General features: G+C 36.5%; 1 protein-coding gene across 4 annotated transcripts in view; it reads right to left on the bottom strand.

The window, feature by feature from the left end:
• The window catches only part of LOC117115293 (glutamate receptor ionotropic, NMDA 1-like), a 27,367-nt gene extending 6,703 nt beyond the window's left edge, over positions 1-20,664 (bottom strand). For 2 of the 4 annotated variants that reach the window (XM_033259047.1, XM_033259021.1), the window contains exons 1-12: positions 20,371-20,664; positions 17,708-17,786; positions 13,124-13,508; positions 11,881-12,066; positions 8,147-8,247; positions 7,616-7,906; positions 5,656-5,890; positions 3,188-3,290; positions 2,235-2,353; positions 1,705-1,869; positions 924-1,155; positions 405-553 (exon numbers count right to left, since the gene is read on the bottom strand). In XM_033259047.1, coding sequence (XP_033114938.1) covers positions 405-553; positions 924-1,155; positions 1,705-1,869; positions 2,235-2,353; positions 3,188-3,290; positions 5,656-5,890; positions 7,616-7,906; positions 8,147-8,247; positions 11,881-12,066; positions 13,124-13,504 — 1,962 coding nt within the window. In that variant the 5' untranslated portion in view covers positions 13,505-13,508; positions 17,708-17,786; positions 20,371-20,664. Of the gene's footprint in view, positions 1-404; positions 554-923; positions 1,156-1,704; positions 1,870-2,234; positions 2,354-3,187; positions 3,291-5,655; positions 5,891-7,615; positions 7,907-8,146; positions 8,248-11,880; positions 12,067-13,123; positions 13,509-17,707; positions 17,787-20,055; positions 20,160-20,370 lie in introns of all 4 variants that reach the window. The other 2 variants (XM_033259039.1, XM_033259030.1) reach the window with 2 other exon arrangements.
• Positions 20,665-20,870: the final 206 nt, after the last annotated feature.

The raw sequence follows: 20,870 nt of genomic DNA, 5'->3' as shown, positions 1-20,870 counted from the left end.
GGCCAAAATTCGTCGGGGAGAAAAAAAATATATGTATTTTGTACATATTGTAGAATCTAAAATCGATTAAATAAGCCTTTGAAACCCCTCAATTGTCAAAATTTTCAGCGACGAACCCTCTTTTTTGCAGTAAATGCAATTATCGACTGGGTGGAAGTGTGTCAGCAACTTTGGTCATGAAATACACCAAGTTAATGTGTTTCATTGATTGATTGACTAATCGATGAATTAATCAATCGATCGCAAATTGACTGATTGTTTTATTGATTAATCCTCTTTCATTTTTGGCTTGGTTAATTTTCTGTTGACATTATTAATTCAACCATATGCAAGCATTATTTTTATACATTTAGTCTAAATACCTCTATCACTGATCCACATGATTTCACATAGTTTTAACTCACCCGTGCATCATTAATTCCAGATATCTTGCCCTCGGGTTTGTCGAGTACGAGGAACGCTGCCAAGTTTGCCGTGTATGACGCAAGCATGATCATGGAGAAAAACGCCCAAACCATTCCAACTACGCGTGCGCTGAGACTTCGCGGTGTACCTAAATTAAACATGATAATTACGGTATCATTACTGTACCTATACATTTTTAAAGATCACACTCAACATTGAATTTAGCTCAGAAATTAGACCTACTAATAGGACTACGGTGATTTATAATAATAGTTTTGCATATAAGATATTTCTCCATCCAGATTAACTTGAGTCTCCTGAGGACGAAGAAAATAAATCTGCTTTATAAATCATTTCGTTGCGGAATGGCAGCGAAAGCTCTCCCAGAAATTAATGGAAAGAATGTGAAAATGTACAGTATACGTTTTGTAACGTTGTTTCCAATTTATTTATTTGTTATAATTGTGGACGTTTTTGTTGATGATAAATATATGACAATGCAAAGTTCTCACACTTACCCTCACCAATCCCACTGTTAAACAGCACACCCCATGAAAACCACAAGGCCCTGGAGAGGTTTAATGCGTCCTGTTCTCGTCCAAATTTGCCTGTATGCATACGACTGAATGGGCTTAGACGATCCAGGATGAAAAGGAAGAAGGCAACAACATGAATCGCAAGGAACATGAGTATCCACAGTTCAGTTTCAAATGGTCGTAGAAATGACACTAGTTTGTTTGTCGGAACATCCTGGCAAATGGAAATGCTCAATGAATATATTTAACTTTGTTACATTATACGCCGATTTATTGTAAATTGATACTTTGAAGAATTTCTTTAAAAATATTATGTATTTTTTTTTTCAAGATTTTCTTTCGATATTTTTTATAGGCCCTATGCCTCATACCATGCAACTAAGCGACTAGGCTCTAAAATGTAGAACGATCATCCTCATCCTCACCCCTTTTGGGGGTTCCCCGACGAGAACTTAAGTGGGCGTGATCGGGCTGCCCAAATTCTCTCGGAAGTAATCCACGCCCCCGGAAACTATGGGATTTCGGGGCTTCAAATTTTTTTAGAGTCTAAATAATATATAAAAAAATATATAGGCCCATATTTTTTTTCTTTTCCACACGAAGTGTGTTTTTCTCACCGACTGCACCACCCCTGCACCATCATCATAAATATCACTAGTTGAAGTTGAATACATCTAAACTATAATTACTTTTGTATTATTGCATTACAATTTTGTAACGAATAACGAATTCATTCGAAGTCCAGAAATCATGTCGAACCCACCTTCTTGACAAGGATGGTGAGACCCTGATATTTGAATGGTTTTGAGAAGTCGATGTGTTTGACTCGTTCTTTATTAATGGTTAAAGGTGCCATGATGATGTCAGCTTTACCGTCCAACAATTCTCCAATCATTCCATTCCATCGCCTCTCCGTCGAGTTGGTAACCTGAAGAAATAAAACAGTAGTAGAGTCCATGTAATAATAAGAATATAGATTTGAAAAGCGCACTTTAGCGCAAGTATGAAATTATCGTTCCGTACGACGTGCATGCACATTAATATAGCCTAGGTTATTATCCTACCTATGATGATTATTATTTTATGTCTGATGTATTCAAGTCTTATTAACTCGCGGTCTTTAAGCCATTTCAAAATATTTTATTTAACATAACATATTATAAAGTTATATATATCTTTTGCCACCAAAGCTAAATTGCTTACAAATTCTAAGCTTAAGTATACCTACAACAATATAGATTAGTTACTGTAGATGTTTCTTAAAACAAATTATAATTTAAAAATAAATTTTACCCTCACTAAATCACCATAATGTCCATCGGCTACTATGTGGAGGTCAAATGTGAAATTTAAGAAGTTGGAGAGATTGGCTAGGAGGTCAATACAAAATCCTTTGCAGCACATAATTTCGCCTGCGTTTAAAAATAACGGTTAGATAAAAAAATAAATAAAAGTGATAAGCATGATCTGTAATTCACATTTCATTATTTAGATATAAGGCAGATATTTTCTATATTTTCTAATCACTAAAACAGGAGACTTATTATCAAATAGGTTTGTATGGAAGAAATGAACAAAAATAGGTGATTTTTTTGCGACAGATGAAATTAAATTAAAGGTGATGATGGTTTAATCCGAATTCTATATCGTCAATAGAGCGCCACGCGTGCCATACGCACTAAGGTATACTGTACCGTATTATCCGAATATTTTGTTAAGGAGGGGTTTTGAGAGTTTTTATTCCATGGAGACGTTTATTTTTTTTTATTTCGGTGTAAAATGGAAAACTATATATAGGCCTACTCAAATAAACGTCTCTTAATTTTACTGTAAATGTTGAATTACAACACATAATAGGCCTAAGTGTACCTTCAAGGTGTGTTATTACGTGATTGATCCTAGCCATGTAATTCTACTGGAGTAGAACATTAAGAGAATGTGTTGAAAATGTTGCTTCCATTAGTTTGGTTTACAATCATTTAGGGGGCGTTTATTCGAGGCAAAAATAAAGGCCCGTGTCGTTTATTCGAGGGAGACTTTATTCTAAGTGAGGATCTGAAGTGGGAGTATATTCGAGGGAGGCGTTTATTCAAAGCGGGGGAGTTTATTCGAATAAACACTGTAGGTGAATACTGTAATAATGTTAAAATGTGTGTGATGCATATAGAAAGTTATGTTTTTACGTCTGTTTATTTCCTGAACATCAATGAAAAGAGTGTTGATAATATCTGTCTAGTTTCACGCACCTGTTTTGCCATCGGTACATACAAGATAGTGTTCGTCGACACAGCCATTCGTCGGATGTGGCTTATCGGTGTACACAAATGGAATACTCTTTATCGTTACGACCTTAAATGATAATTGAAAAAAAAAACCTTAAGTAATAATTTTAAAAAAATCCTATGAAATTGTACTTTGTAGGTAATGCAGTAAAGATATAATCTCTACGTTGCGGCTAATAAATTGGCTATATTTGTTTCTATCACAAAGACCAGGCTATATATGGCCTACTATAATTGGCCTAAATTTGAGTAAGTGATTCTTCGTATTTGTGATTACCAATATCAATATAACATGGTAGATTAAAATAATATATTATGCTGTGGAGTTGTTGTTGCAATCAAGTAGATGAATCAATCTCTTAGTCTCTGATGGATGAATTTATTCGGTGTAAGCAATAAGGATAACCCACGAAAGTCTGAAGAAGACTTATTTCCAGTGGGTCCTTTTAGTGGTGATTGGGCAGTACACCGGGACACAATCACCTACAGTTTTACGAAGAGTGTTTTCTTTAACGTGCTCCTTCATAATTCAAATTGCCAAAGATTAAACTGGAATCACTGGAGGATGGAAACTGCGTTTTGAGACTTTACTCAGACCCGGTTTTAACTACGGACCAGAAGCTGTGTAACTAGACGAGTTTCTGCTGAGATTTACCAGCACGAAAATGAACACCTCTTCATACTGGTTGAAATCATTTATTCTCCACTTCTCATGCTGGCCAACTTCCCTGAAATGTTTAACATTGTTAATTTTTGTTTGTAGTTTCATGCTATTCTACCTTCTTTATACAGTCGTTGAGAGTAAAAATTTATTGAAGAAATACAGTCTGCGGCAATTACAAATGCATAATGTATATCTTTCCAGTTGGCAACAGGTAAAATTCTGCCAAGGTTGTGAACAACCAAACTGTATACGTTGCAAAGAACATCTTGCCGAATCTCAAAGTGTCTCCCGACCAGAGGAACAACTGATGTGTTCTACTGCTAGACATCGATGTCTTTCACTGCGGAAGCATGACAGATTAGTATCAAACCAAAAAAAAAAAAACACATGGGATGTGTGCATAGAGTATTGGCGCAGATTGCAATACAAATCGAAGTACATCTTTATCACCTCAGTTCTAGAATATGCAGACGATTTTGTTCAGTTTTTAAACACTATTTGATAAAGTGTTAAATAAATAATAGAAAGATAAAGACCATCATCATTCTTTCAGGATGCACACACACGCACCCAGGGGACAAACATTACCATGGAGCTGGCAACAATAACGCTGTGCGCATATCTTATACGCACTTCCTGTGCGCATAGTATATACGCACTTTCTGTACGCGTATTATATACGCGCTTCCTGTGCGCAAATCCTAAACGCGCTTCCTATTTGTAGGTGGTAGAAAAAAAAATTGCAATACGAAACAACGTTAAGCAAAGAACTCATTTTAAAATCTAACTGCTTACTGTCTATATGACAGGACCGGTCATGCTGATCATAATTCATGTTGAATGAGTTACCATAGAGATACATTAGTAGGCCTATAATATGTATTTCGATTTATATCTTGCATTGCGATTACTAAATAATAGATTTATCAGTTAACTGATTTAGAATATTATATGTTTATAAGAGTAAATTAACAATGTTAACGAGGTTAACCTTATCCTTATTGAAATCGGCTCACGTGGGTTCATCTCATCCGATAACATTGGACGTTTAAAATGTCTACATAATCTGTGCAATAAACTCATACCGTTCAAAGTCTTTCGAGACAACCTCTCGAAACTTGCAATTATTTCATCCTTTCATCATTTTTTTTTATTTCATAATTATAATTTTACTACGCAATATCCATATATATCTATTTTTTATATTTTTATAATTGTATAGGCCTATAGGCCTATTTGTCTTTTCTTCTTGTCTGTCTTGTCTTCCCTTTCCTTTCCTCTTCTGTTTTTCTTCTTTTGTAATCTGTTTGGGCTCTGTCCCCTCTCTTGTCTTTTATTTTTTAATTTTATTTATTTTATTCCTTTCAGCCAGAACCACAAAAAAAAAAAGGGAAAAAAAAGAGGAGGGCAGAGGAGAGGCAAAAGCGGTACAAAAACTGCTATCACCGGATATGGTGTGCCCCTCCAGCTCCAAATTCAATATTATTACCGTAAATAATATAAATATTAATTTCATCAAAAATATATAAATATTAAAATATATAAATAATTAAAAAAATTAAGAACGTGATCCTAGGAATTTTCTTTATTTTTTCCTTTTATCAAATTTTTGTAACGTGTTTTCTTTGTGTTTTTGAATAAAAGTGATTTTAAATAATGATATGAAAAGTGGTAGAATTAAACGACGCAATAATATAACTATATTAATATTATTAAAAATGATAATAATAATTACAGTGAAAGATAATAATTATATTATGCATATTACCTGTAGATGTGTTGATAGTCTATAACCTTCCGGTTTAGTCATTTTTCTACCTGGCCATATAACCTGTGCGTTCATCATAACTTTTGACGTTTTAGTCCATTTGCCGACAATTTTCAAATCCCCATTTTGCAAATTTACTATATCATAGTCATTTGAAATCCTATCTCCACGCCCACTGAACGATATTGCCCCGGTTTCAGCTTGCATTTCCGATAATTTTGTATCTTTCAGCCACCTGAAAAATATGATTAATCAATGTTTTTTCACTGTTCAAAGTGATCACAATTCAGTGTATACGCTTAAAATTACATCGAAGATGTGATTTGAATTTAATAATTATGTTATTTAACCTAATTTTAGATACTGAAGTGATTCTAGTGTATTTTTACATGTGTGCCATCATACGTAATAATAAATACCCAAACAATGACAAGGTCTTCCTGAACGTGTAAGTAGCACTTTAAGAACACTTATTATGAATAATCATTTGAATACGACTCAGGATTTATGTGTATAGGAAACAGTTTATGGCTGTTCATTTAAAATGCGCGGAATTATCAATGATAAGACAAGCCGCAAGGTTGCTACATAAGTTAGGGCAACATTATTTTTAATACTGTACAATTTATCGATTCTAGCAACATGCAATTTGGAGTTACATTAATTACTACATATTTTTCTTTTTAATTAAAATGATAATGATTGCGAATTTAGAACGAAAAAAAGATCTAAAGTATCGTCATTCGTATTTCGTTTGCCTTTTACTCTGTTAAGACCCGATCGGAAATGGTTGATGGTACGCAGGCTTTGTAGAATTTCTAAATGCATTGCATACCGTAATACATTATTATGATATGCTATATATGCAGGCCATGTTGTATGTTGTAATTAGATAGTGTAAGGAACCGTATCTTAATATAGGCCTACCTCTGTCTGTTGAGCTAAGAAAATCTGAGAAATTAAATATTTTTCAGGGTTGGGTCCAGAAATTTTCTGACGGGGGTAAGGGAGTAGGTAGTCCACCATGGCGTGGGGGGGGGGGGGGGGGGGGGGGGGTGGCTGAGGTGAGCAAATTTTAAGAATAGACCCCTCTAGACGCTCGGAAATGACACTCTCAGATGGTGACAATGCTTTTTCAAAGCAGTGTTCCTCGACAAAATTATTGACTTCTTCCCGATGGTAGCTATGCTCCCCTTCCCGACGGTAGCTATGCTCCCCTTCCCTTAGACACCCATCCCCTCACGGGCGTCGCAAAATTCTTATCAAGGACCCATAGTGTATTCTATACTGGGAGTGGCTCTCATTCAGACTTAAAACTTGTATATTTTATCTCCATATTTTATTTTTTTTTAATTTTAACAAATGTAGGGGTCCTGGCCGGCTGGGCACCCCGCCTCCACCGGATTACTGTAATATGATATATTTGTCCTACAGTCGATGTAAGAGATACATTATGCTGTTATGTATCAACAAAGCCCTTTTGGATCAGGCCGGTGCTATAGAACGAGCACCCTATGGGTAGGGGCACCAAAAGGGTCCCTAAGCGGTCCCTAAGCGTCGGTGGCAAAACGGACCACCGCATAAGGGCGCATATGCGTTAACGTCATGGGCATGGATGGCTGTTCTAGCTGGGTTCTACATTCCGTACGGTAATATATGGCTAAAAAACCCCGTCCTGTAGGTCTCCGTCTTTTGGCTTTTTTTACTTGCTGATTTATGAAATCGCTGTAAGAAATCGGCGTCAGGGATATATATAGCGTTGTGTTCGTCGTCAATCAAAAAAAAATTCAAAATGAATGAGTGGTCCCCGTGCCCCCCCCCACCCTCCCCCACTGGATCCGCCCCTGTTTTTCATTGCCTACATTTTAGAAAATTAGAATGACGAAACAATGTCATTAACGGTAAGATTATCTTGGAATAATTTATTGATTATTGTACTTGGAAATAGGCTTAAACCTACCTGTAGTACAGGTGGCCGCTTCTCCATGGTGCATCACCACAGGTGGATGGTGGCCGTGTGACGTTATCATTCTGAACCAGTTCATGCAGGCCCTTCACCAGCAGCATGATAGCATCATTGATGTGAGCTGTGCGATTGGTGCCTTTTGGAAGACGCATGGCCAATGTTCCATCGGGTATAGAGCGCAAGGCCCGGGCATTAATGCCTTGCTCGTCGGTAATCCAGATAAACCCAGGCGCGGTGAGGCCCAGTTCCTTGGCGGCAGAGTAAATGGCGACTTCATCATTCGCACTGTGGTGACAAGAGATCAATGAGATTAAGATTTATTCTGATATCCTATTTTAAATTATTACCTACCACGTTATTAGATCAAAATCGATCGGAAATATCGACGTTGTCCTTAAGTTTCACGGGTCTAATGTAGAAGATCTGATTATGATTAGGCCTACATTGTAGAAATTGTTTCCTACTTCGATGACGTCATTACCAGCTATTGTGCAATCCACACAAAAGGGACGTAGGCCTACGTACCTAGCATGCAGGAGGACCACTGTTGATTGGGCCTTCTTGACCTGTAGCAAAACCCCCGTCATGTTCGTCTGGCCTTTATTGAATTGAACAGCTTTTTCAATCTAAAGAAAATATAATTCCAGGATGAATGTTTCACTACAAAACCAGTGACGTAATGCCGGGGTGGCACTGCGGCTTTAAGCCACTGACCTCTACTATAGTATTAAGTAGAGAGTCAGGCATACTGTGCTGGCGGTCGTCGGCTGACGCGTTTCTATGGAGAACGAAACACGACGAGGCACGCGTATCAGGGCCGTAATGAAAGCGCCGTAATCACAATAAAAGCGCCGTTATCTTCATAAAAAGCGCTGTAATGTCATTCATAAGCGCCGTAATGCCGTTAATTTTCAACCAATCACAGGTTTAGGATGACTCCAGGGTCATAATGAAAGCGCTGTTAAATTGTTACAAAAAAGCGCCGTGATCATAATAAAAGCGCCGTAATCATAATGAAAGCACCGTAATCATAATGAAAGCGCCGTAATCATAGTGAAAGCGCCGTAATCATAGTGAAAGCGCCGTCATGCTATTCACTTTAAACCAATCACAGGCTTAGAATTACGCGAACAGTGTCATAATGATTACGGCGTTAACTTGTTTGATAAAAGCGCCGCTTTGAGTAGCTGGCGCAAGGGCCACACTATTGGCCAATCACATTCCTTCTTTCATGTTTTCAGAATTGAACGAAAATGTGATGGATGGTTTGACTGGGCGCGCCAGTATCGCTTTTGGAGCCATTCAATACATGAACTGTGAGCAATGGATGTGCAAAATTTAAAAATCCTTCAAATACGCCTAAATGCATCCATCAATCGTCTTGTCACTGAAGCAGTTAATGATGAGGATGATGCGGGATTTCAGCCTGCATGATGAGTAACTAAATTCTTAGAATAGTCCTCTATCTAGCCTAGGCCTAGGGTAGGCCTGCCTATGCCTAGCTTGGCCTAGAGTTACGCCAATCATTAAACATTAAAACATTATTAAAACATTAAAAAAAAACCATTAAAGTCACTAAAAAATTATTATTATTATTATTATTATTATTATTATTATTATTATTATTATTATTATTATTATTATTATATCTAAAAACATTAAAACATTATTATTATTATTATTATTATTATTATTATTATTATTATTATTAATTATTATTATTATTTAAAAACATTAAAATCATTAAAACATTATTTTCATCAAGACGATTGAGAGAAAAAATGTGGGTCTTCGTTTTTCTGATCTTCGGTCTTCGTTTTTCAGACACCCATATAGGGTGCCTATAAAACGAAGACCCTTAAGTATTTCTCGATATTCCTCATTTTATTCCGATAAAATAATGAAATAGGTACTTGGCAACTGTTTTATGATGATTTTGAAATACTTTCAATAAGATAATTGAGAAATAATTGGAGGTCTTCATTTTTCGGGTCTTCGGTCTTCGTTTTGTAGACACCCATATAGGGTGTAACGAACAGACGCCCAAAAAAATTCGTAATTTTGATTTTGTGACAGCTTGGTGTATTATAATCAAAACAAAAGAGAAAAAATAGGGGTCTTCGGTCTTCGTTGTACAGACACCCCTTGGCTAGGCCTATAAAAAATGATTAAAAACCGTTAGAAATCAGACCATTAGACCCCTGCACACTCCGACTCGCTCCTTCGCCTTCTGGATGCTCTCGCCTAGGATCCTTCGATCAGCCGACTGCTGTGAAAGACGGAATGTGATTGGCTAAAAGTGTGACCCTTGCGCCAGCTACTCAAAACGGCGTTTTTCTAATTTTGATAACGGCGCTTTTCATTGAACAAGTTAACGCCGTAATCAATTATGACCCTGGTGGCGCCATTCTAAGCCTGTGATTGGTTGTAAAATGAACAACATTACGGAGCTTTTTATATGATTACGGCGCTTTAATGTATTACGCGTTAACGGCGCTTTCATTATGACCCCATTGGCGTCATTCTAAGCCTGTAATTAGTTGAAAAAGAAAGGCATGACGGCGTTTTAATTATGAATACGGCGCTTTAATTATGATTACAACATTTTTTATTATGATTACGGCGCTTTTATTATGATTGCGGCGCTTTCATTATGATCACGGCGATTTTTTTTTTGTAACGACCCTGTTGGCGTCATCCTAAACCTGTGATTGGTTGAATGTGAATGGCATTACGGCGCTTTTTATGAAGATAACGGGGCGCTTTCATTATGATTACGGCACTTTCATTATGGCCCTGATGGCTAACCATACACGCGCAGCAGACGGCGTTGCGTCGTCAAGCGGTTACAACAGGAAGGCGCAGGAAGCAAAGGATCGTCGGGGACTGCGTGCACCCCCTGTTGGGAAATTTCCAGCAAGGTCGTCGGAGAAATATCGAACCTCGAGAGCCGAAAGTGCAATTCAAACATGCCTTACTGAGCTGTCAAATTTTAGGGATTTAAAACTGTTTAGTAGGTACGAGCAGTGCTAGCGCATGTACGAAGTGTTGTACAGGGGCGGCTCCAGAGATGTCCGAAAAGGGGGGTGGGGTGGTGGCGGAAGGTGGGTCGAAAGTTGGGCCGATCGAGGAAACACTACCATAAGGGGTCCAGGGGCATTTCCCCGCGATTTTTGTGCTTTAAGACGCCCGAAAATAACATCTGAGGCGTTTTAGGCGATCAATTATTTCTTTTTCTTTTGTGTGTGAACCCCTTGTTGGGGAGCTTGGACCGCTTGTCGGGGAATTCGTGGCGCCACCCCTAGGTCACAGAGAGAGGAGATGGATTCAGACGATGGTCGTTGACTGTCGTGTCGTACGATCAATGTCTGCTCGACTAGGCCTGGGCCCTGGCGAGCGCTTTGCTATAGCACCACGGCCCTGGTAGGGGTTCAGGAAACGCGACGAACTCTACTGATCGCCAGGACCACTCAGCATTTTCAAAGTCGTAACATTCTATTTCCAAAGACACACTGTTTCAACAAATACAATACAAACTACATACAAAGATTTATTAAACGAATAATAGGCCTATAGAAGTTATTTTCTGGGTTTTCAACCAAAATGATTGTCCATCTCGTCAGGAAAAATATTGTATTTAATGAATGGACGATAGATAGCCATTTAAGCCTCATTATGTTTAAAAAAAACATAAACTCTATTGATTATTTCTTTTATGCTTTCTGTGACAGAAGTTGCATCTGACGCAGCAACAGACTGAGGGTATGTATATGGCGGTTAACCATTTCAAAGAAGGTTTATTATAACTTATACTTTCATGATGATCTGTATCAAATGACTGTTTCTTATTTACAGGACTATGGTATCATTCAAAAACGGGGTTAAAGTTATTAGCCTATGTTTTAAAGGATTATTCATATTATTATGATTATAAATTTAACCAGGTGTGGATCCAGTAGGAAGAACGGGGAGGTGGGGTGCACATACTCCACCCCACCTCGTTTTGACAATAAATTTATAAAATTTCAATGCATATCAGTGTTATGTGTTACTTATCTATTCTGAAAATGTTTCCCCCCCCCCACCGTTAGAAAAATTCTTGATCCGCCCATGTTAACCATACAATATTACTAAACACATCGTACAAGGATGCATCGTTCTTTTAATTAGACTTTAAATTGTTTCTATAGGTTGTTAATATGCCCGTTGTATTATATGTTCTATTTCACAATTAAAATGAGAATATAAATGTAACCAACCTTGATGCCAAGTCTAGAACTGTCATTCACGAGTCTTATAAACGCATTTAGCATTGAGCTTCCACCATCATCCTTTGATGTGACGGTCACTACGTTTGTCCATCGGTAATGACCAATCAAATCAAGCCATACTTCGGCCTGGTCGGTGTACGCTGGAACAGTGCGCATATACGTATTGTGTATATTCTGTGGAAAAATATATAAAGTGTAAATATTATATTTGCGTACTTGTATGAGCTAACAATTACAGCGTAATGGACATTCCGCTCATTGGATATTGTAATACTTTTTAATAATAAATCTAAATTTAACGTAATGTTTATTTTTTAAATGCCAAAAGAACCTTGTCTAAACTGGTACGTCATTTAGGCCCCCCCCCCCCTCCAACATAGCGTTGGTGGCTTCACTAAAACCATCCAATGAGCAATCAGCTATTATAGTAGAGATGGACAGCACAAGTGTTTAACTGATAAGCGCGTATTCCTGGCCCTGGCTTGGTCAAAAGTTTGATTGACACTCCGTAAATGTTCATTGTCACTCACTCGACTCACTCGACGGGAAAAGCTTAATGAGCTCAAATATTATTTACCGTTCAAATCATGTTAACACATAAATAATGATATAAAACATTCAAAACAAGGAGAAATAAAAGTAAAGTAAACTGAAAGAAGAAAAACTAAAAATGCACTTACACCTTGTACATAGACTGAAAACAACAAGAAAGGGAGAAATGGTGGCTACGGTCCCAGATCATTAAACATGCGCACATACAGGTATCTAATCTCGTTGAGTACATTTCAAATTACCAATAGAACGTATAGAAGCATACATATCCAAATAAATTATGAGAGTAACTCGGCAATTTACAATATATTCAGGTTGAAATTCAGTTTAATGTATGTATTCGTGACATCTAATAAATACCCGTACCCGTAAGTGTAATTTTAAAAAAATAGAAACGTAATATGTATGTATCAACTAATTAATTTTGCATATTTCTAATATAAATAAATAAATTTCGTGACGTCATCTATAGTCATTACTTTATTTCCGGATATTCGAATAATTATATTTCGCGAATGGCCGCTGGCACAAAAGACACACAGTTAAGTACATCGCAATCAACGAAATATAGCGCCCGTGGTGTTTAATTTTCAACATGCACTGAATTAATTTGTTTAAATGCAGTATTTGTGACGTCACTCATGAGCGAAGAACTGTAAAAATTGACAATATAATTTACCCTATCGTTGAATAAGTTAGACCGTGTTGCGATATCCACAACAGGTATCTCCAGGGACCCAAGGATGTTTGAAACGCTCATGGCACTCAGTCGGTTAGGCTTAGACAAACACATGATGAGGGCTGCAACCTGGTTCGGTACGACTTTCTGACAAAGTTCCATAGTCGCATTTAACGGGTTGTCAGTCAGAATAGTGGAGACTGACGATAGCGTGATACCACGTGGAAGAACATGGTTCTTGTTCTGGTTGATTTCACGAACGGCGTCTTCAAAAACGATTCGGTCATTCTCGTATTCGAATGCTCCACCAATCACAAATGGTGTCTGCGATGTTACTATGGGTAACACGCAGACGATTATTTGTATCTGTAACCAGCGCATTCCTCTGAGAAAGAAAAAAAAAAGATGAAACTGTAAAGTTGCATATTTTTACAACGCACTGACTACAAGGTGTCAAAATGTGGGATTCCGTAGTTCATTACCTTTGATAAAGTACTAAGCAAATAACGGATGGATCTTTATGCCTAAATGCAATGTATTTATTTTAATATGCAGCGTAATATTGAGGAGACGTGCTTGATGGTTAATATAGGCCTATAACCCAGGGACCTTCTGATGTCTATGCAGACGCCTTAACCAACACTAGGCCATTGGGGCTTTGTTGAGAATTTAAACCCGAGCATAAAGCATCTAAATTTTCACACTCTAAATTTACAACACTAATCCTTTGATTCATGGCAAATAACAGAACAATGTGTGTGTGTGGGTGTGTGTTCATTAAACTCCTAAACTCTTTACATAGACTAGAAAAAAAATCTGAAAAAAATGAGTTAGGGGGAGTGGAATGTTAGAAGCAATCCACATAGCCAGATATCCTAATTAATCCCTTCTGGTCACCCTAAGCCCTGTTGACACTTGATTTTATGCCTTGTATACAAATGGCGGCCATTTTTCAAAATGGCCGCCAAATTTATCTAAAATGTGCATAAAATTGGAACTAAATAAGCTACAGATATGATTTTGGTGTCTAAACTCATAATTTATAGACAGGTAACAAACTAGACATATAAAAACTACTGTCACTCAAGCCAGAATAGAACATAATTAAAAAATAGGTGTTTATTTGCAAAATATACTTAAAATGTACATAAAATAAGAACGAGTATATAAGCTACTAGTACAGTTTTCTATGTAATCCAGATAGATTTTTGTGCAAAAACAGATTTTATTTACTAATTTTATCATTTTTACTGCGCTGAATTCAAAAAAAGTTAGGCGCCATTTTTTCCCAACGTCATCGACCGCCATTTTGAATTTTAAGATGGCTGACGCACCACATAAAACATGGTCATGATTGGTGTCAATGGAAAGGGAATTATACACTAATCATTTATTGTCACTACACCTAAACAACATGATACATATTTACAGCGATATAGACCAATATATAAAGTCAAATGACACAATAGGTCAAAGGTCAAAAAATCAAACTTACCAAAAGTTGTCGTATTTGGTATCATTTGAAAGCTCTGCCAATGATGAGCTATGCTTTCCGGTATATACATATCAGAAACTGTGTAGTTTTTCATATATTGTCCTGTAAATCTGATTATGGCATACTATTAAAAAATAAACAGGACCCAGTTGCCTATGTTCGTGAGCTCTCGGGGTGGAGTAGGGGAGGGGGTGGGTTCTCTTACTACTAACTAGCATTTTACTATTGAGCCTTAATCGTGCATAACGCATGTGCTTTATGGGCCAAGTCCCAGTTCAAATGGGTCCTTCAGGGGCCACGGGGCCCGAGCCCTTCTTACTACTGTACTACCCACCACTCTACTAAAACGCCTTGACAATACGGTAACTTTTTCTATAATTTTCAAAAAAAATCAAATAGAACAAAATCCCACAAACACACTCTTGACTGATTTATTAGAAGGGGTCAGTCCAACTACGACCCCATCATTTTGCTATGGAGGTTTGACCAGATATGTACACCAGTCTGCTTTCTGTGGAAATGCTTAGTTCCTCCGAGTCCAAATGAACCCCGGATAGGCCAAGGGGCCCCACTCTTACTTCATGGTGGCCAAGGCAAATACAGTATGTTGTGTTTTCCTATTTATTGATGATTCTACATGTACTTGTAACTATGAACAATGGTACCGTTGTGTTACGTGCTGTATAATATATTTGATTGGCTGATTGATTTGTTATAACATTAATAGACATGGTCCTCCCAGTGGTGCAAGGACGAGTCGTGGGTCCCAGGCCCAAACAATGTTAGGAGCACCATGCATATCGTTAAAATATTTTTGCTCACGAAGTGACACCGGGGTGGGTAATCCCCCTAGAGATAAGTGTTAAGGATGAAAAGACTTTAATTTTTAGACAATGCCAAAAAATATTGTGTGAATAATATTTTGCACACACATTTTTAATTTGAATATTTGCGTGCAACATATTTATATTAGGTCTATGCATAGGCCTATGCACATGCATTTTCTTAGCTTTGCCAATATAAAAAGTATTATCAAACAATCATTCAATCAATCATTTCAGGGTGGGTCCAGGAGACGCGGGTCTATCCCAACCCCCAAAAAATAAAAGAAAGAGAGAAGAAAGACCAGAAAGAAGGGAGCGTGATGTCACTGTAGGCCTACTCCAAAACAAGCTATTTTTTTTAAATGTCTGTGGTCTCCACCATTTCTAAACACAATTCTCTCTCTATATCTATCCCTTATGGGTGGATGGATATATTCGGTGTAAACACCAAGAATAACCCACAAAAGTCGGAAGAATACTTGTTTCCAGTGAGGTCCTTCTGGTGGTGATTGGGCACTACACCGGCAGTGGCCTAACTATAGGCCCTTGGGCCCTGTGGCATCCTGAGACTGGGGGCCCCTTGTTGATCCGGTCACCACTTTGATTGTGGGAATTTTAATTTGCTCGTTTTTCTAATATTTGGCATTGTATTCTAGATTGGTTTTAACAACGAAATAAATTATATATCAGTTGCAACTCAAGGTATTCAAAATAGAGTGAATTTGGATAGAGAGGGACTTTCACACACCTATGCCACCTCAGGTGGTAAGATCATATATGAATACGGCACCTCGAAGTGGCCGAAAATGGCCATCATAGATTTAAAATGCGAGTATAATTTCCATTTTTAAAACAATTGGAAAATTTAAGTGGTCCCCAAGCCGACAGGGCCCCAATAAACCTTTACGGGATATACTATGATATATGTCTTACAGTCGATCTCAGAGACACATTATGCTGTTCATTCAAAACAATTCAGACAGACAAAAATTTACTTTCACCATAATATGTTGTACAGTAAGCCTACGACTTCTGGATCATTTTTTCTTCAAGTCATCTAATAGGCTTGAAAATATCAATATAAAGACGTTTGAGTAACAAAATTCATTGATTGTTTTTAATAAAGTGTCACTTTGATACCAAAAATTATGTTGCTCTGAAACATGATAAGGACAATCTGTATATTTTTTATAACAAGTATTATAAAAACTGTCTCTTATACACATCTAGATGTGTATAAGAGACAGGCTCACGAGTTACGCAAATGGGTCCTGTTTATTTTAATATGATATGCCATAATTGGAATTTATGGGACAATATATGAAACACTACACCGTTTCTAATATACGTATACAGCAATACATTATTCAGCATCGGAAGAGCTTTCCAACGATACCAAACACGACTACTTTTGGTGAGTGTATACATATTCTTATTTTATGCACATTTTAAGTATATCTTGCGGTTATTTTAAAACAAATAAACACCTATTTTTGAATTATGTTCCATTCTGGCATGAGTGACAGTAGTTTTTATATGTTTGGTTTGTTGCCTGTATAGAAATTAATTAGTTTAGACACCAACATCATATCTGTAGCTTATTTAGTTCCAATTATATGCACATTTTAGATAAATTTGGCGGCCATTTTGAAAAATGCCCACCATTTGCATACAAAGTGAAAAATCAAGTGTCAACAGGCCTTAGGGTGACCAGGACAGGTTAATTAGGATATCTGGCTATGTTGACTGCTTCTAACATTCCACTCCCCCTAACTTGATTTCTAGGCCTCTTTTTTTATTTTTTTTTTTCTAGTCTAACAGGTAACTTTTGAAATTGTTATCTGATCTCTTAAAACACCCTGTAATAAATCGACAAAAAATCGACATTCTACATTTATGTAGGCCTATGTGTTCATTGAATTTGACAATTTCCTTGCACAAACCCATCCGCCACCTATTGATTATACATAAGAACTCCTGTTATGCGGGCGCATTCGGGACTAAAAAACGTGTTCCCTTAAAAAGGATGTTCCCCTAATAGAGGTTTTAAACCGATATTGAGGGGATTGGGAGATTTCAACATTTTAAATGTGAATCACAATCTAACGCTCAACAGCAGGAAGTTGACCAACTGCACGATGTTAAGAAATTGGATTTCATTTCTATAGAAGAGTGAGAGAACCATAAAGTGTATCGTCTGTGTGACGCTACATCATGACATCTTTATCATTATGATAGAAAAAAAAATAATGAATGAAACGTTACCGTTTTGATTCTACTTTGTTGATGAATTGACTGATTAGTTTCGATGAGCCTCACGCTTGAAACATCTGAGTAAAATCTACTATATAAAACAATGACATGATATGTTGTGATATACATAACACTAAGCCAAATAAATAATAAAATTATTGTGTTGGCCACGCCCGACCGACCCAAATTTTACGAAATTCGGGGTTGGCATTTTCAAACATAGTTTAAGTACCAATTGAAGATTAAGGCCTATTGCTTGTGATTCTATATTATATTATATTTTATATATTTTATTTTATATTATAATTTTAGTATATTATGTAGAAGTGGTTTGGCGCAGCGAGAACGGTTTGGTTTCGCAAACTCGAGGTCGGGGTTTCAATCCCTGTGCATTTCGCTTGTGTCCTTCAGCAAGGCACTTTATCCGTACCGGTAATGCATCTCCCCACACGGAAGTACAGGTACGCCATAAAAGTGGGTACCCGGTTTCGAGTGAAAATTTCACTGATATATTTCATGCAGCAAACTATGAAATTTCTCCTATAGGCAACCTTTCAATGGCTGGGGTAATTATGTGGAAAGGCGCTCTGGGACTTAGTTGTGTAGAGCGCTATATAAAAACCTACATATTATCATTATTATTATATTATATTTATTATATTATATTATATTATATTATATTATATTATATTATATTATATTATATTATATTATATTATATTATGTTATATCATATCATATATCATATGCCTATTATATAATATGATATATTAAATCATATATTATATTATAATATATTACATTATATTATCGTATTATATCATTGCAGACATAATATAATATGATATGTAGACATATAACTAGATGAGATGATCACTGCACGCTGGATTTCTATATTAAGTCGGAACATTATTAATTTATATAGGCCTAGGCCTAAGTAAACGTGATTGTATGCTTTAAATAACAGTGTAATTACTAACATGAATATTCCATCCATTGTCCCGGACCACCATCGGCATAATTATTATCATTATGAGTCCATGCTTGCATTGGATTTGTATAATGATCACGTTCTATTATTTCAAGTAATACACTGGCAATACCGTCTACTAAATTATTAACTGATTTTGTAATATCATGACTTATATTCCCGTGTAAACAGTATTGCATTTGTATTATTAGTATAACTGTAGAGGAACTATAGATAATAATAGTTGTGATGCATGTTCCAATCACATACAAGGATATCATGCCACTGTCAAGATTTTTCACACGATTAATGAATACCAAATTCCATTCACTAACTTTGAATATTTGGACTTGGTTTGTAGTGCATCATATTATTAAATGTATTTTAGAATATATCTGTATAGTATTAGCTGACCCACTGGGCTTAAAATGGCTACCCAATAAAAGTATAATAGTAGGTCTATAATGTTTATATATATATATATATATACATACATACATATATCTGTCTCTTATACACATCTAGATGTGTATAAGAGACAGACATTCATTGCAAAATGTCAACTGTGGTTTATTTTTATTCTATCTGGGTGAGTAATCTTGGGGAAAAATTTTTTTTCTACCCACCCCTTTTTATCATTTTAAAATAAGAAGAGTAAACAAACAATTAATTTTTTTAGGCCTTATTGTCATACTGTACCCAATACACTATGTGCACAGTTGGAAATATAGATATAGTGGTACAGTTTACACATTAAAAAAAAATTCAAAACAGTTCTGGGTATCTTGACCAGGAATACCGGACAATCTATGCTGACCAATGAATCATGAACGTCAGACTGCAAAAGTACCCATCATGCCTTAATGCAAGTAATTTATAAATGTTTGATTCGATTATATGATTACAATTTGGAGGTCATGGAGGTAAAGTATTTACACATATATGTTTCCATGCGCGTATATTATGTAATACACTTAAAGATCGCACCTGTGTCCGGTACCCATGTTTTATCACCAGGTCCCCAACAGAGATCTTATAATTATAAGATAGTGATGCCTATCTCTAAAGCAATTACTTGTTATGTTTCTTTTTACTGAACATCGACACTTCTTTAGTCTGTATTCTTTCTGTCTCTTATACACATCTAGATGTGTATAAGAGACAGATATACATATATATATATATGGGTGTGTGTGTGGGTGTGTATGTATGTATGTATATATGTGTGGGGTGGGGGTGTGTGTGGGTGTGTGTGTGTGTAAATCTTGTCGTTTAAAATGCTTAAGATGAGGGTTATCGTAATCTTTATTTCACTGCATCGAGAACTAGCGTTGTTCCACGCGTGTACAAAAGAATGTTAACTTAGTTGCTTCCAACTGGATGTTATTACCAAATCCAAGCCCACTGCCTCACGGTAAAATATTTGTGTAATACAATGCATGTTCGAAGTCATCTTGTATCGTCTCGTGTATTCGTATGGTGAAAGTGGTTGGGCTAAATAGAAGAAAATGGCGTGTTCTTTATTGTTATCATGCATGGTAATTATGTAGTACCGGTACATCTAGGCCTATTATGAGCATTAGTGTCTTAGGTTTATAAAAAATGAATTATTTCATTTGTTAGGTCTACGCAAGACTCGCCACAAAGCCACAATCGTGAAACTATTTTAGTTCAATATTTAAACAAATAAGTATCATCCTCTTACCTTTTAGATTTTGATCACGTTAAGGACAAAGTTAACATCTAACGCACTATTTCCACACTGTACTATAGTATACCCACTCTTTGTCACATATGAAAATAGCAACAGGACAAGCAGATTAAAAAAACATTCTTCGAAATTGTGTTGTCATCATATAATAAATAGCGTTAATGAATTAAGGCAATGTTGTGAAGTACATTCGTATGGTTCGAAACCTTGACGATGATTTCAACAGTACTATACCATCCAATTAATAATCTCCGATTGACAAACGCGTTTTTCTTGTGTTACAGAAATGGTATAAGCATCGTTTTAAGTGCATTCATACGGTTCACCACTTTGCTACTGACGTACTTCATTGCAGTACAATAATGACGATATTAAAACACGGCGTGTCACCATCAAGAAAAAAAAACATTATTCGAAAACGATTTTCCACTCCTTGAGCGTTATATTACAGATAACATAAAAGTATGATGTTTATGTACAGTCTTTCCCTACTG

This window comes from Anneissia japonica, unplaced genomic scaffold, assembly GCF_011630105.1.
Source record: "Anneissia japonica isolate Jap-2015-1 unplaced genomic scaffold, ASM1163010v1 scaffold199_len4679917_cov187, whole genome shotgun sequence".
Taxonomy (NCBI): Eukaryota; Metazoa; Echinodermata; class Crinoidea; order Comatulida; family Comatulidae; genus Anneissia; species Anneissia japonica.
The sequence above is the reverse complement of the archived record's forward strand: the minus strand, read 5'-3'. Positions and strand labels throughout refer to the sequence as shown.